Consider the following 16,119-nt stretch of genomic DNA (forward strand, 5'->3'; position numbering starts at 1 on the left):
TATTCTGGTTTCTATGTATATTTTTGCCCTTACATTCTATTTAGAATGTTTATTGAGACAAAACATGGTCTTAAGTATATAGCTTCCCGGATTTTTGCTTATATAAATGAGAAACCACCACCCAGATCTAGAACATTTGTAGCATCCTAGAAGCTTCCTTTTTTAGTTAATTACCTCAGGGAGCACTATTATAATCTATTATTGTAGATCCATTTTGCCACTTTTGGGATTTCATAAAAGTGTATTCTGTGGTTGCATTCTTTGTGTGTGTGTGTGTGTTTGCAAGCATTGTTTGAGATTAATTAGCAGTAGCAGCGGTTTCCTTTTTTCATTGCCAATCAGAATTCCATGAGTCAATATATCTCAGTTAGTGTATCCATTTTCCTTCTAATACTATTTTGGATTGTCTTTTGATGGACGTACGCGCCCAGGAAGGAATTAGCTGGGTCATATTTTGTATGTACGTTAGCTTTAGAATACTGCAATTTTTCTAAATTGGTTTTATTTTTCTTAATGAAACCAAGAGCTGGCACTGTTATTCAAATAGTTTATTGTATGTTTCATTATTATCCCAGTGTAAAAGAAGTATGATTTTGGGTCTTGAATTTCTTGTTGTTAATAATACTTCATGAATATTTGAATCTTCATGAAGTATGATACATTCTGATTTTAATTTTGTCATTTTACTGGCCTTTTCTTTTTCATAAGTCAGTATCTTCTAATAACACCCTTTCCTGAAAGGATCATCTGAGCTATGCCTTAGAAAGCTACTTTCTACAAAGCCATTTATTCATTTGAAAAAATAGTGATCAAATTGCAGCTTTGTGTGACCGGTGCCATCATGCTTGTATTAACTGCTTGACACTGTTATTGTAATGTATCTGCACAAGATACAGGTATTTCTTTATCATTCCATTCTAGTTCAGATCTGAGCAATTGCTTTACCGTCCTGCTATCTTTAGTTTTCTATACATGTTAGCATAGTGGAGTTGGACAAATTTGACTTTAATGTTGGAAGCATGTTGGTATTTCTGTAATCTTCATTTTAAAACATAGTAACACATGGCAGTTCATGTTTTACTATTGAATTTTTTATGAAACTAAGCATATTTTATTTTGTTCTATAGTTTGTCAACAATTTGTCCTCTACAGAAATAACTTAAAATAGTATGTTACTTAACTATTAAAATAGTATGTTACTTATTAAATGCAAAAAGGATTTACATGTAGTGATTATAGTTTTTGTTTAAATAAGCTTTAATGACCTCTCATGCTTGCTGGTTTAAAATATCTTACTAAAAATAATTCTTTTTATCATATACATAAAATATATAATTTTTAAAATTCTGATGAGTTTCATAGATTATGTATTGCTACGAAAGGAATGTTTGGGTCAAAAGAGACTGGCATATTCTTACTATCGTTGGTCAAGTCAGCTATATTTTAGAATATAGCAAGATAGTATTAACAGTAACTGAGTGCTCTCTGGAGGAGGTACATTGCGAGGGTTCAAATCCTACTTGACCTCGATTTAGTCTGTACCCTTCTAGTGTTTGGGAACCCCTCCCCCTCTTATCACCAAGCAATTCTACATTACTGGGTGTTCCACAATTTAATTCTGACACTACCCAGAATTAGTATCAGATTTTAGAGCTTAAGGAAGGACTCAGTCCTACAAGACTGCCTTCCACTTTAGATGCCAGTTGCAAGTCTAAGTTACTGTGTTTCTGACCCAGAGATTTCTGTGACTGCCTTCTTATAGGTTCAGTTAATAAACTAGAGTGGCTCACAGACCTGAGCAAACCAGTTTAACTCACTAGTCTATTATGAAAGGATGTAACTTAGGAACAACTAGATGGAAGTGATGCACAGGGCACAGGTATGGAGCTTCTGCGTTCTCTGAGCTTGTTATTCTCCTTGTATCTGCATGTGGCCACTTCTCTGGAAGCTCTCTGAACCCTAAGCCAGCAGTAGCTGACACTCTTAGCAAACTCAGTGGCAGAAGGTGGAACTTTCAGGACTCCACATCTCTAAGCTGGGACTGATGGGAAATAGAGACATTGTTGAGATTTTTGGCAGTTAAACTGCTGAACTCTAATTAAGCTACTGGGGCTTTAGCAGTTGAGCTGCTGGGCTTCTGGTGAACTGTTAGAGTATGGGTGTCTGTGGAGAAGCCACCATCTTGCCAAGTATGGCTTTGGTTTGGACCTTGGCCTCTGCTTAGCAGATGCTACCTGGGATAGGACACCTATTGTCTATTCATATTCCAGCCTGTATATCCTAGCCCCCCCCCCCCTTTTTCCCTTTTGCTTAATCTTTTTGTAAATAAATCCAATATTGTTTAATGCTGTTTCTACTTTTGATTTGTGTCCTGCATTTGTAAGTATGGATGAGGACCCACCAACATGATCACCCCTGGATTTTAGGATGCTTGATTAAATTATTGGCTGCTAATTGTACCAGTTTGTTGTAATTTGTAAACTTTTATGTCAAGCCTTAACAAGTTTCTTTGTAGGGATGATTTGTAGACTATGGGGAACATAGCTGACTTTGTGTTTAGTCCGATTCTTGGTTTTCTAAACAAAGTTGTCTTTGGGTTACTTTTATAGGCCTTTAGGTAAAAGCTTAACTATTTAAATTCTGTTTCAGTAGGTTCAGACAAAATGATTTGAAGCAAAGTGACCTGTAACAAAATCACAGTAGGCTAGCTGATACCAATAATAGTTAGCTTCCTGTGGCGCATTTCTGATCCCAAAAACTTCCACCAAACTTCTAAGTAAAAATCCATTCCAGTAGCTTAGGGCATAAGGCAGGAAGTAACCCTGAACATGAGCCATTACATGCAGGGTGCCAGCACACACATACCCACACTCATGCAGACTGGAATTCAGATATGCCAGTTTGTCTGACATGCATGTATTTGGGATGTGGGAGGAAATTGTAGTACCTGCAGAGAACACACACACACATGAGTAAAACATGAAAATTATGCACAGAAGTATGGCTTTGGTTTGGACCTTGGCCTCTGCTTAGCAGATGCTACCTGGGATAGGACACCTATTGTCTATTCATATTCCAGCCTGTATATCCTAGCCCCCCCCCCTTTTTCCCTTTTGCTTAATCTTTTTGTAAATAAATCCAATATTGTTTCATGCTGTTTCTACTTTTGATTTGTGTGGTCCAGGTAGAAATCACGTTTTTTTCCCCCCTCATCAGTGTTATAGTGAAATGACATTATTCAAAGACTTGCTGAAATTTTTGAGGTTTTTTTTTTTACATGGTAATGTAGTTATTGGCATTGTTTTACTATTTCAGGACAGTATCCTTGATGAGCTTGACAAAGAAGAAAATAATCATGATTCTGTATCTCAAGAATCAGAGTCAGAAGAAGATGGAATTCGTGTAGATTCACAGAAGGCTCTTGCTCTAAAAGAAAAGGTAGGTTAGCTTAGGTTCCTTTAGGTGTACAGGGTATGTAGAAGGTTATGTGGATCCCAATATTTCTTCAGTATAGTTTAGGGGCATTTTAGATTTTTAAGTTGTTGATTATATCCCTGTCAGGAAGCAGTGTAGTCTAGTGATTAGGAGTAAATGCTGTGAACCAGATTGCCTGAGTTCAATCCTGTGATAAATTCTTTAAATTGTCTACATCTCAGTTTCCTTGGTTGTAAAATAAGATGCATATTATTACTAAATCTCAGCTGTTTGTGGCTATAAAATGAATTACTATATGTGAAGTGCTTGGACCCTGTAGAGTTGTTCCAGGATTTTAGTAGTAGACTGAAGTAATGTAAACCCCATATGTGGTTCTTGGCTTGAATATTATATTCCAGGCCTTTATATCACTGGTCATCTTTGCTTACTTTTTGGAATATTCACATCTCCCTGAGGGAGACCTCACCATTTATAACACATTGCATTTCAAAATGTTATAACTCTTTCTTTTGAATTAAAACTTTTATAACATTTCTGTAGGTTATTATTGTCAATATAGGTATATAATTCTAGGTATTTTACTCATTTTTCTGCTATGGCTCTCAGACCATACTCTGAATGTGTAGGGAGTTTCAGTTTTTTTAAAAAAGGCCATTTTGCTTAACTTTCCTTTTTTTGTTAGACTTGATCATATGGCAAATAAACTAAAATGAGATGCATAAAATTGAATGAAAATGGCTCTGGAATTCTGTGCAGTATATATCCGACTCATGTCTTTTCAGGGCAATAAATATTTTAAACAAGGAAAATATGATGAAGCAATTGAATGCTACACCAAAGGCATGGACGCTGATCCGTATAACCCTGTGTTACCAACAAACAGAGCATCTGCATACTTTAGATTGAAAAAGTAAGGCTTGTGAATATTTTGTGGGTAGATGACACTGGGTTTTTAAAAAATCTTTCATGATAAAGTATGGGGAAAATTGAAAAATATGCCCATTTTTACAGTTGTCAATTATGAGCAACACTTTGATGCTCAAACTATGTCCTTGTAACTCATTTTACTTTCGTCTCTAAAAATTGAATAATGGTGTTCCTTACCTAATTCATAAAAGAGAAAGTAATCTGGATAAATTTTTTTTTTTAAAAATTTATTTATTTGTGCATACAGAACTGGGGTACAGGCCAGAGGCTCAGGGGCGGTGAGAGGCTTCACCAGAGACAGAGTGGGGAGCAGAATAGGCAGGTGGATGAAGTACACTGCTGAGGGGAGCAGCGGGCGGGTCAGGAGAGGTCTGCCATGCCATGTGGTCACCTCCGGGGCAGGCGGGAATCGAACTCATGCGGAAGCGGCTTTAGATTCTCAGTGCTGTGCTTTAACCCGCTGCGCCACCAGGAAGGGCCTGGATAAAATTTTTTAGAAATTAATTTCCTTCCATTTTTTGAAAACTGCATTATTTAATGTAGAGAACATCATTAGTGTCAATATTTAAGTTATAAGTGACCTTTTAAGTACGTAATGTTGAACAACATTATGTGCAGTTGTTTTATCATAAGCAGAAAACTGATCAGCCCATCATAAGAAGTTTTAAAAATATATATAACCAGTCAAAGATGACTTTAACTTTTAATTATAGTTTCATTCTTATTTGGATGTATATATTACATTGTGTCTGAATTTTCACTATTTAAACATCATATTTTTAGTTCTTTGAAAAGTATATTAATATCCTGACAAATTTTATGATGTTAATATCTACATTATATGAAAATGATTAAGAATAATTTTAAATAAAACGAAATGAACCCATCACTCTCTTTGAGAACTATAACATTACTGTTATCTTTGGAGTTACTTTGGTTACTACTTACCGTAACTGAGCCTTGCCTCCCTCCTAGTAAACTGTCAGGAATTGTGTATTTATGATAATTTTGATTTAAAAAATAAAGAATGTGTTCCTAAATAATTATATAGATTGCTTATTTTTGAACTTTTAAGTATAACATACTGAATGTAGTCTTGTCTATTCTTCAAATATTATATTGCTAAGGTTTATATTTTGCATATATAGCTGTATTTGTATTTTCACTATGATGTACAGTTCCTTTTAAGGAATATACCATTATATATCCATCCTCCTGTTGCTGGATTGTTGGTAGGTTCCTTTCTTCTTTTCCTTCTCCCTCTCCACACTCTTTCTCGCCCTACTTCTACCCTCCTTTCCTTTCACTATTTGAGCTAGTGATACTGTGAGCATTTTTGTACATGTTTCCTGATGCTGGGTCATGGGGTATGTACATGTTCTACTTCACATGGTGGTGGCCAGTTGTTACTTGTTCTGGGATTTTATCAATGCTGGTATAATTGAACTTCTTAATCTAGTGGGTCTAAAAATGGCAATTTATTCTGGTCTTAATTTATATTTAACAAGTTTCTAATGAGGTTGAGGTTGAGCATTACTGTTTTTATTCACCACTTTTTTTTTTGGTGAAATGCCTCTACTTTTGACCATTTTTCTGTTGGGTTGGTTTTCTGTTAATTCTTAAGGTACCAGTTCTGGGCACTAATACTTTATGTTAATTAATTCTCCCAATTGGTAGCTAGCTTATCTTCTTATTTTATGGAATCTTGATCTATGGAAATTCTTAATATTTCAATTTATTTTTAACAGTGTACACTTAAAAAAAAATGACTTATTCAAAAAGTTTCCTTTTGTGAGTTTGTAAGTCTCCTGTATTTTCCCCCAAAGCCTTTTATGTTTTACTTCTCATAGTCAAGTCATTTTATATATGCTGAAGACAGCATTCCAACTTCCTATCTTCCCATAGGAGTATCCAAAAAGCTCCAGTCCTATTCATTCAATATCCTTAGTTTCCCCATGGATCTACTATGCCAACATTGACCAGATGTCAAGTTTGAATGGATTTCTTTCTCTATTCTTAATGTTCTGTACTCATCCCGTAATTTTTAATCTTAACATTTGACCTATATGTTCTCTTCAGTTATGTCTTGTATTCTTCTTTTTTGTTTAAGATTTATTTTATGCCAACAGAACTGGGGTGCAAACCAGAGGTGCAGGGGTGGTGAGAGGCTTCACCAGAGACAGAGTGGGGAGCAGAACAGGTTGATTGACAAAGTAAACTGTTGAGGGGAGCAGTGGGCGGGTTTTAGGAGAGGTCTGCCACACCATGTGGGTCACTTGGGCCAGGAATCAAACTCATGCTGAAGTGGCTGTAGCTTACTATTGCGTTTTAATCAGCTGCACCACCAGGGAGGACCCAGTGTCTTGTATTCTTGAACTTTTGCTTAGCAATAAATTAATTTTAGGATCATTGTGTCAAACTCTTGAAAAATTTTTTGGATTATAATTACAGTTGCATTGGATTTATAGATCAGTTTGGAGAGGACTAGATTATGTTTTAGTGTCTTATTATATATGAATATGAGGTGTTTCCAGTTAGGTCTTTGGAGAGTGTCCTGAAGTTTTTTGCCATTCTTTCTTAATGTTGCAGTGTCCAGGATCTAATACAGTACTAAAAAAGAGCAGAGAGTCTTATCCCTTTATTTAAAGAGAATGTTACTTGTGTTTTGCCATGAAGAATTACTGTTTTTATTAGACTTGATTATTAAAAGGGGAGGTGGAAACAAGCTTTCAATTGGGAAATAAAAGTCCCCTTTTAGGAATTTCAGTAACAAATTCTGAAGTTTTGGTTTAATGAGTGATTTTCTTTTTAAACTTTATTTCAAATTTTGAAATTGCAGATTTGCAGTTGCTGAATCTGACTGTAATTTAGCAGTTGCCTTGAATAGAAGTTACACAAAAGCCTATGCAAGACGAGGTGCTGCTCGGTTTGCTTTGCAAAAATTAGAGGATGCCAAGAAAGGTATTTATATTTTTCCAAGCCATCATTATGTAATAGCTTAACAAATACTCTACAAGGAATACTAGATAGTCACAGTCACTACTTTCAGAGAGTTTTCTATATTTGAATAATGTTCATTTTTGCAATTTAAAATTGCAAAAATATTTTGGGAAAGAATGTGTTATTTGCCATCAATCAGACTTTAGTTATCTGTGTGACCAGGGGAAGCTTTCTCCTCTGATTTTTAAGTTTCTTCTCTTTAAAATAGGGATTAAAACATGTTTTGGCTATTGTGAGACTAGACATAATGCATATAAGCTCTTAACATTTCCATTTATTCATAAATTCTGATTCAAAAGGATCAGAAAGTAAAAACTATTCCCTGTATAGTATAAATCATAAACTCTGAAGAACACTGATAATAGAATTTTGTTGCTTCTTGGTTTTTAATAGCAAGTATCTTCCCAAGGGCTGGCAGAAGAATGTGGTTTGTCACGGGATTCTGTCAGGATTTATTTAGTTGTCCTGTGCGAGAATGGGAAATTGTAGCCTAATTTGGAATTTCTTAGTTCGTTTTAATTTTGCTTTTTAACAGTTGTCTACATGTCACATATAGCAAATATAATAAAAATTATATGCAGTTTTTTAAAGTTATTGCTACATTTTAAGCTTTTATTATTTTATATGAACATTTAAATAATATAATAATTTATTTTAAAATCATTTTGTGCATTTTCCCATCTCAGTTGTAATTCCCGTGGGCTTCCCATCACCAAATCCCCCGTGTGCCATTACCATAGTCCAGTGCATTTCCCTCCCCCCCCACTGTTTTGATCCCATTCCCCACTCCACCCTCATAAAATGTCTCTGGTATATAGCTGTTCATTATTATTATTTTCTTGCCTGGTCTGTTATACTCCCGCTATGGGTGAAATCATCCGGTATTTTTCCTTTCTTTCTGGCTTTTTTCACTTAAACATGATCTTTTCCATCTCCCTCCATGCTTATTATTATTATTATTATTATTATTTTTTGGTTTCTGAGTAATATTCAATTGTGTATATGTACCACATCTTTTTAATCCGGGCATCCACTCTTGGACATTTGGGTTGATTCCATGCCTTTCCTTTTGTAAATAAAACAGCAATAAACATGGAGGTGCAGGTGTCTGTTTGAATTAGTGTTTTTGTATCTTTTGGATAGATGCCTAGGAGTGGGATTGCTAGGTCATATGGAAGCTCCATTTTAGCAGTTTAAGAAACCTCCAGTTTTTCATAGTGGTTGTACTATCTTGTATATCCACCAACAGTGCAGGAGAGTTCCTTTTTCTCCATATCCTTGCCAACATTTGTTGTTGCTAGTTGTTTGAAAATGTGCCATTCTCACTGGTATGAGGTGGTATGTCATTGTGGTTTTAATTTTCATCTCCCTTATTACAAGTGATGTTGAACATTTTTTCATATGCTTGTTGGCCATCTGTGATATGCAATTTTTTAATGAGAACTAGTAAAAAGGCTTTATCTTCTATTTTACTCAGATTATGAGAAAGTGTTAGAATTGGAACCAAATAACTTTGAAGCAACAAATGAATTGAGGAAAATTAATCAGGTAAACCATAATTATTTAAATTAAATATATTATTTTATTACCTTTATTTGATTAAGTAAGTTTTCTGCATTGAATTTGTCTGTGGATTACTTAATACAGACATTTTTTAGCTTTATTTCTTTGTACCACAGGGTTTTACTAAATTGTAAGCTAGAGGTAGTATAATGGTATTTAAGGAGCCTTAATTATATTAAAAAGTTATCTGAGGTGTTTAGAATTAACTGATGCTTTACTTTTTCTTAGATGGCAGAATTATATTTTCTTTATCCCCTGATTTTTTTTAAAACTTGGTGCTTTGATTTTTGTGCCAAAAGTTTTGAATATTTCTTTGATTTGTAATTTTTAAGTTGCTCCATCTTTTTAGCTTCTATCTTTACAGTTTATAGCAAAAACAATATTTTAACAGTAAGAAAATTGTGTAAATTTTGCTATCAAATGATACTGACCAGTTAGTTACATATTACTTTCACTCTGCTGTTGATTCAGAATTGTAATTATTGCATCTGTTGAAACTTTGAGAATAGGTGACAATGATTGGGGGAAATTTGCTCTTAAATATGGCAATGGTTTATTGCATATAAAAACCTGTTGGTAAATATATATCAACTTCATTATAATTGTGAACTATATTACTATATTTTGTCTAAGGTAAAATAATAATTAAATATTACATTTGAGAAGTTTAGCAGTGTATATTAACTTACCTGTTTTATCTTTGAAGATCGTTCTTAAAATGGATCCTATTTCATAGAAATTAAAAACATTTTTTGAGAAAATAAGTGAATGTCTACCTTTAAATGACTGTTGTACTTTATTTGGAATAAAATACATACTAATTTTATTACATATTTTTTGGCTGTATAATTTAAGGAAGACTTGCAGTCAAAAATATTTGTAATTTGAAATGTGGCAGAAATTCTAATGTATTTGAATAATATTTTAATGTCAAATATATATGTATCTATACTACTTGTTTTATTTTAGATGATACTGTGTCTTCTAGGTTTTAAATTCCAAACAAAACTCATATCCAAAGGAAGTTGGTACAGTGATTAAGTCAAATCAAGGAGAGGAAAAACAAACTGAAGAGCAACGGAATAAGCAGCAGGCTGTCTCAGAGAAGGATCTGGTAATTCAGTGAGGGCTTACAACATAAAACAGACCCACTCACACAAGCACATGTGTGCATGTACACACATACACTGTCTCATATATATCCTTGTATGTTTTGTGGAGAGGTGGATCTAAGTTTTTGGTATATTATTTAAGTCTTCTTTAGTAACTATTAAAATTTTTTATAGTAAGAGCTCAAAGTTAAATTCTAAAACCTCTAGAGCCTACTAATTAAAAATTTGAATAATTGATGACAGAATGTATTTAAAAAGCATTCTTAAGGGAACAACAAACTTTTTATAAAAATATTTTTTTATTTATACACACAAGAACAGGGGTGTGGGCCAGAGGTGTGAGTGGTGGTGAGAGAATTCACCAGCGACAAGAGGGGAGCAAACAGGCAGATCTACTGAATTATACTGCTGAGGGGAGCAGTGGGCAAGAAAGGAGAGCTCTGCTGTGCTATGTAGGTTAGTTTTGGCCAGGGATGGAGCTCAGGCTGCAGTAGTTGGTGATAGCTTGTCAGTGCTGAGACTCCATCCTTGTGATATCGGGGAGGCCCTGGAACAAGTAACTTTTAAGTATTTTAATATATATTTACATGTAGTTTAAATTTAATGTCATTTAATTAGTTCATTCTTATTTACAAGGACTATTTCTGATGAAAATTTCTTTAGAAATCCTAAGTTGAGATATAATTTAATGCATTTGCAGTCTTTCATTGACCCATAGATTCCTTTTAAAAAAAAATTTTTTTTATGCTTATAAGAACCAGGATACAGGCTAGAAGTGTGGGGATGAGAGGATTCAATAGAGAGAGAGTGGAGTGCAGAATAGGCAGATCTACTGAAACACACTGTTGAGGGGAGCAGCAGGCAGGTCAGGAGGGGTCTGCCATACCATCTGCGTCACTCCCTGGGCAGGAATTGAGCACATACCACAGTGACTTCAGATAGCTTCATAGTGCTATGCTTTAAGCCATTGCACCACCAGGGAGAGCCTGACCCGCAGATTCCTAATAAATACTTAGGATTATTGACTGTGATCAGTATGACTTTAAAGAAATGTTATAATGAAATTTACTATATACATTCCAATATAATTTGGTTTTATCATTTGTTTGTTCTAATATCATAAGCTTGTTAGTGTTACTGAAGATTTAGTGGGCTCTACATTTTTACTTTCACAAAAACATTAAAGCTGTGAAATTCTTCTATCTTCTAATTTAAATGAAGACTTAAATATAAGACAATTAAAATGTGTTTTTAGATTTAAGCTTTGTGTGATATTAATAAGATAAAGATTAATGCTGCAAATACTAGTTTGTGATTCTTTTTCTTTTTAGAACCAAAACGAGAATAATACCACTAAATAAAGAACCCAGATGACCATATTTTAAAACACATATCATGGATTAGATTTTTAATAATTAAAATATACTTTAATTATAAATGAGCATCCTTGTAGTTTTCTGAAGATTTGAATTCAACTAATGGTTGTATACTTTTTTATTCTTCACGCTTCTTTTCAAAATGATAGGGGAATGGATTTTTCAAAGAGGGGAAATATGAAAGAGCAATTGAATGCTATACTCGAGGGATAGCAGCAGATGGCACTAATGCTCTTCTTCCAGCTAACAGAGCAATGGCATATCTGAAGATTCAGAAGTAAGTATTGGTTATATTTAGTGATTTCCAGGATGAAAATGGAATTTATCTGAAATTAGTATATTAGCTAAATAGCAAATTTAATTTCCTCTTGAGCATTAAAGTTAAATGAGAAAGGAAGAGTGTGCTATGTCATAAAACCAAACACATAATACATATTCAGTGAACATTAACTCTTACTAATATTTTCCTGCTATTAGTAGTCCATAAAGCTTTAGTTGTTTTATGAACTTTTATTCTGAATTGATAATTAAAAAAATTGTTTTTTAACATCAGAACCCTTTGGGCAAAGTTTACTTGGAAGTATTTTATTTATATATATATATAAATATACAAGCGCATATATATATGTACATATATATGTGTGTATATATATATGTGTGTGTGTGTATATATGCATATATATATACACACACACATATATATGTGCCCTTAATAAAAGGGGATTGCTATCATTGAAACTTCTGATTAATTTCATATGCAATGAAAACTTGGTCCTGTGATATTAATCAGCTGTTTCTGAATGTACTTGAAGCTCCAGATTGGAGAGTCAGTAAGATGAGCTGGTGGCAGAAGTTGTGTTTTATATTTCTTTGTATAACCTGTATGATACTTCACACACTAGTGACAGGATTTTGAAAAATCCCTAAAATAAATGAATTCTAAAAAATTATAGGAATTCTAAACTTTTTTTTCCTGTGGACCCCTTTGACTACGTGGTGAACTTCTCTCAGAGTAACATTTTTTTTTTTTTTAAAGATTTATTTATTTATTCATACAGAACTGGGGTACAGGCCAGAGATGCGGAGGGTGAGAGGATTCACCAGAGACAGAGTGGGGTGCAGAACAGGCAGATCGACGAAGTACACTGCTGAGGGGAGCAGCGGGCGGGTCAGGAGAGGTCTGCCACGCCATGTGGTCTCCTCCGGGGGCAGGCGGGAATCGAACTCATGCGGAAGTGGCTTAAGCTTCTCAGTGCTGTGCTTTAACCCGCTGCGCCACCAGGGAGGGCCAGAGTAACATTTTTAATGTGTAATTATACACATAAAATTACAAAGGAAACCAACTATATTGAAATACAGTTTTAAAAATATTAAAATTTTGAAAGTATGTTAGCATATTTCAAAGTGAGAAGCTACATTTAATCTCATTTGCATTCGTAGCAACAAGTAGAGATGTTTGATTTTGATTATGCAGAATAAAGATCATTGCATGACTTGCCAGCTTGTGAAAATTTTGATTTTTGCTATTGAAGAATATTGTACTGAATTAAAAATTATCAGGTTTGCAGGTTTCTGAGGTTTGATTAATACCAAGAATGATGCATTTATTGATAATAGGTAAAAGGTTATGTCTATATTTATGAGAACTCTATTAGTTTTATTGCTTTACTTGGTAATCAGATTCATGTATTACAGGTTAGCAGAGTTTTTTAATTAAAAGCATTATGTGAAGAAGGCCACCAAGGTGGTAGAGGAGTGAAGACACTTAGCATACTAGCTTCCTCCATGTACTCACAGCTAGATTGCAGCAGGATAAACCCCTGAAGGAAAAACAGACAACCACAGCACACATTATCAACAGTGGTCTAGTGGAAAGGGCTGGGGAAACTTTTAAGTGAACTGGGACAGTACAACCCATGAGAGGGACCATTGGCTGCTGTGTGAAAACAACACTAAGTTGGGCACCCCATCTTTGGGAACTCTTGAGACAGCTTTATACTGAATAAGATAGTGTCTAGAGTTGGTGCCCAGGACAGGAGAACTATGGAGCAGGGTGCAGAGGAGAGATTACTGATTTGAACCTGAGGCTCTCATCATAGAATAGCTGGAACCTGAGCTAACTAAAGAGAAACTGGTTGGATCATTTGTGTCTCATTTAAAGAGGCTACTCTTTAATGTCAGGTCTGCAATATTCACAACACCTGCTTTACTACTCCACTCAGTATTAAAAACAAGACAACAAATGAACAGTTGCATAAACTGAAAACCAAGACAGCAAATGAACAATTGCATAAACTAATTTAGACACCTACACACAGTGGGTACAAATAACCCTCTGTACTGGGAAGTAAACAACTCCTGGCCTGTAACCCTGTGTTAGCTCTGGTCCATGTCCAGTGCTGTACCTAGTGCTCAAAAGTAGTCTACACAGATTACATGAAGCTGACACAAGACTATATGAGACAGTTACACTGAAGACCTGGCCAGAGAATGGGATCACCATGGATCCCCACCACACAGCCTTGGTACCTACAGTACAGTAGAAGGCTTGAATCCTTGATGCTCACTGGAGGTGATCCTTTACTGCCCTGGTACATTTTACATACTATTTCCTGCTGGTACCAGTGGTCTAATTCATCAGGTGCAAAGGCTTTAGTCTGAAAGTTTATCCCTATTACAGCCCATAAAAACTAAAAAATGAAGAGACAGAACTTACCACAAATGCAGGAGGAAAAATACCCTCAAAGGACCCTTAATCTGGTAGAACTGCGGAACATGATAGAAGAGGAGTGCAAGGTAAAAGTTCTAAGAACACTTGTGGAGCTCATTATGGAACTTACGGAACTTGATATAAAATAGGAACAGAATAAACACCCAGAATATGAGACAATTATAATTAGAAGTAATTGAACTAAGAAATATGTAGCTAGGTTAAAAAATACAGTTCAGGGCCTCAATAATAAACAAGCAATTGAGAGAATAAACTTGAAAGAAAATTCTAAGTCTTTTTTGTTCATACAGATATGAAATTATTTACATGCATACTTTTTACATAAGAAACTCTTTATATGAAATTTCCTATAAACTCCTTTTTTCCAGTTGGTAATGTTATCATATTTAATAGATATGAAGAGGCTGAACAAGACTGCACGCAAGCTATTTATTTAGATGGCTCATATTCTAAAGCTTTTGCCAGAAGAGGAACTGCAAGAACATTTTTGGGAAAGTTAATTGAGGCCAAACAAGGTACAATTACTTTTAAAACAACTATCACTGATTTTGAGACTCCCAGATTATAGAAGCAGAGATTTGTGTAGCTTTCCCTTGTTCAAGGATATAGACTTGGACAAGTATATTTTCCTTTTCATGTTAGATAATGAATAAGTTTGCAAATTTGAAGGAATGCACCTTCCATAGTGGACCTGATTATCTTTTAATAGCACACAGAACTATCTGATTAATTTCCAATCAAAATTAATGATAAGTTTGAATTCTTGGTGAGAAAAGAAAAAGAAAGAAAAAGGCAAGAATGAAAAAGAAAGGGAGCAGCAGCTAGGGGTTAGAGGGTAATGTGAAATCAAAGAACCAGCTTAGTCTGTTGTTTGTATATTGTTTCACTTATTTCTGCTCTTCAGTTCCTTCCTTTAGTTTTAATTTAGTGTTTTTCTAATTTCTTGATATAAATACTACATAATTGATTTTTAGCCTTTCTTCTGCCTTTAAATCTAGTAGTTTCTCTCTAAGCCTGACTTCACCTGCAGATTTTTCTTGTGGTGTAAAACACACATCATAATGGTAATTGTATGTGTTATCAAAATGATAACAAAATTTATATTTGTAACCATTTTTAAGCCTGCAGTGGAGGTATATACATTCACATTCTTGTGTAACCATCACTGTTCCATCCACAGAACTTTTTATCATCCTCTTCTTAAAAAACTACCCCTTAAACAGAAATTATCCATTTTCTCCCCTCAGCCCTTAGTAATTACCATTCTGTTTTCTGTCTCTGTAAATTTGACTGTTCTAGGTATGCTGTATAAGTAGAATTACAGAATGTTTGTCACTTTGTCTCTGACTTATTTTCTTAGCTTAGTTTTAAGGTTTCATCCATGTGATAGCATATGTCCTAACTGGATTCATTTTTCATACTGAATAATATTCCATTATATTCTTTTAGATACTGCCTTTTAAATTTTTTTATTATTATAATAGTTTATTTTTACATCATTTTGTGCCTTTTTCCATCTCAGTTGTGATCCCTGTGGACTTCACATCACCAATTCACCTGTGTGCTATTATTACTATAGTCCATACACTCCCCCCACCCCATTTTTTATCCTATTCCCCACTCCACTCATGTAAAATGTCTCTGATATATAGTTGTTCATTATTATTATTTTTCCCCCCAGTCCTTATGCTCCTGCTATGAGTGAAACTACTTTTCTTTTTCTTGTTTATTTCACTAAGCATGATTCCTTCCAGCTCCATCCATGTTGCTGCAAAAAGCATGTGTTTATCTTTTTCGGTTGCTGAGTAATATTCCATTATGTATATGTACCACATCTTTTTAATCCAGTCATCTACTTTTGGGCATTTGGGTTGATTCCATGCCTTTCCTATTGTAAATAAACCAGCAATAAACATGGGGGTGCAGGTGTCTTTTTGAATCAGTGTTTTTGTGTCTTTTGGTTAGATGCCTAGGA

The 16,119-nt window shown here is 34.5% G+C and overlaps 1 protein-coding gene across 2 annotated transcripts in view; it reads left to right on the plus strand.

Annotated features, from left to right (window-relative positions):
• The window catches only part of RPAP3 (RNA polymerase II associated protein 3), a 32,475-nt gene that overhangs the window by 5,701 nt on the left and 10,655 nt on the right, over positions 1–16,119 (plus strand). For both annotated transcript variants that reach the window (XM_004693180.2, XM_012732783.1), the window contains exons 4-10: positions 3,316–3,438; positions 4,218–4,345; positions 7,202–7,323; positions 8,840–8,910; positions 9,914–10,039; positions 11,563–11,690; positions 14,538–14,659. In XM_004693180.2, coding sequence (XP_004693237.1) covers positions 3,316–3,438; positions 4,218–4,345; positions 7,202–7,323; positions 8,840–8,910; positions 9,914–10,039; positions 11,563–11,690; positions 14,538–14,659 — 820 coding nt within the window. The remainder of the gene's footprint in view (positions 1–3,315; positions 3,439–4,217; positions 4,346–7,201; positions 7,324–8,839; positions 8,911–9,913; positions 10,040–11,562; positions 11,691–14,537; positions 14,660–16,119) is intronic.

Source organism: Condylura cristata, unplaced genomic scaffold (genome assembly GCF_000260355.1).
Source record: "Condylura cristata isolate star-nosed mole 26May11 unplaced genomic scaffold, ConCri1.0 scaffold00036, whole genome shotgun sequence".
NCBI lineage: Eukaryota > Metazoa > Chordata > Mammalia > Eulipotyphla > Talpidae > Condylura > Condylura cristata.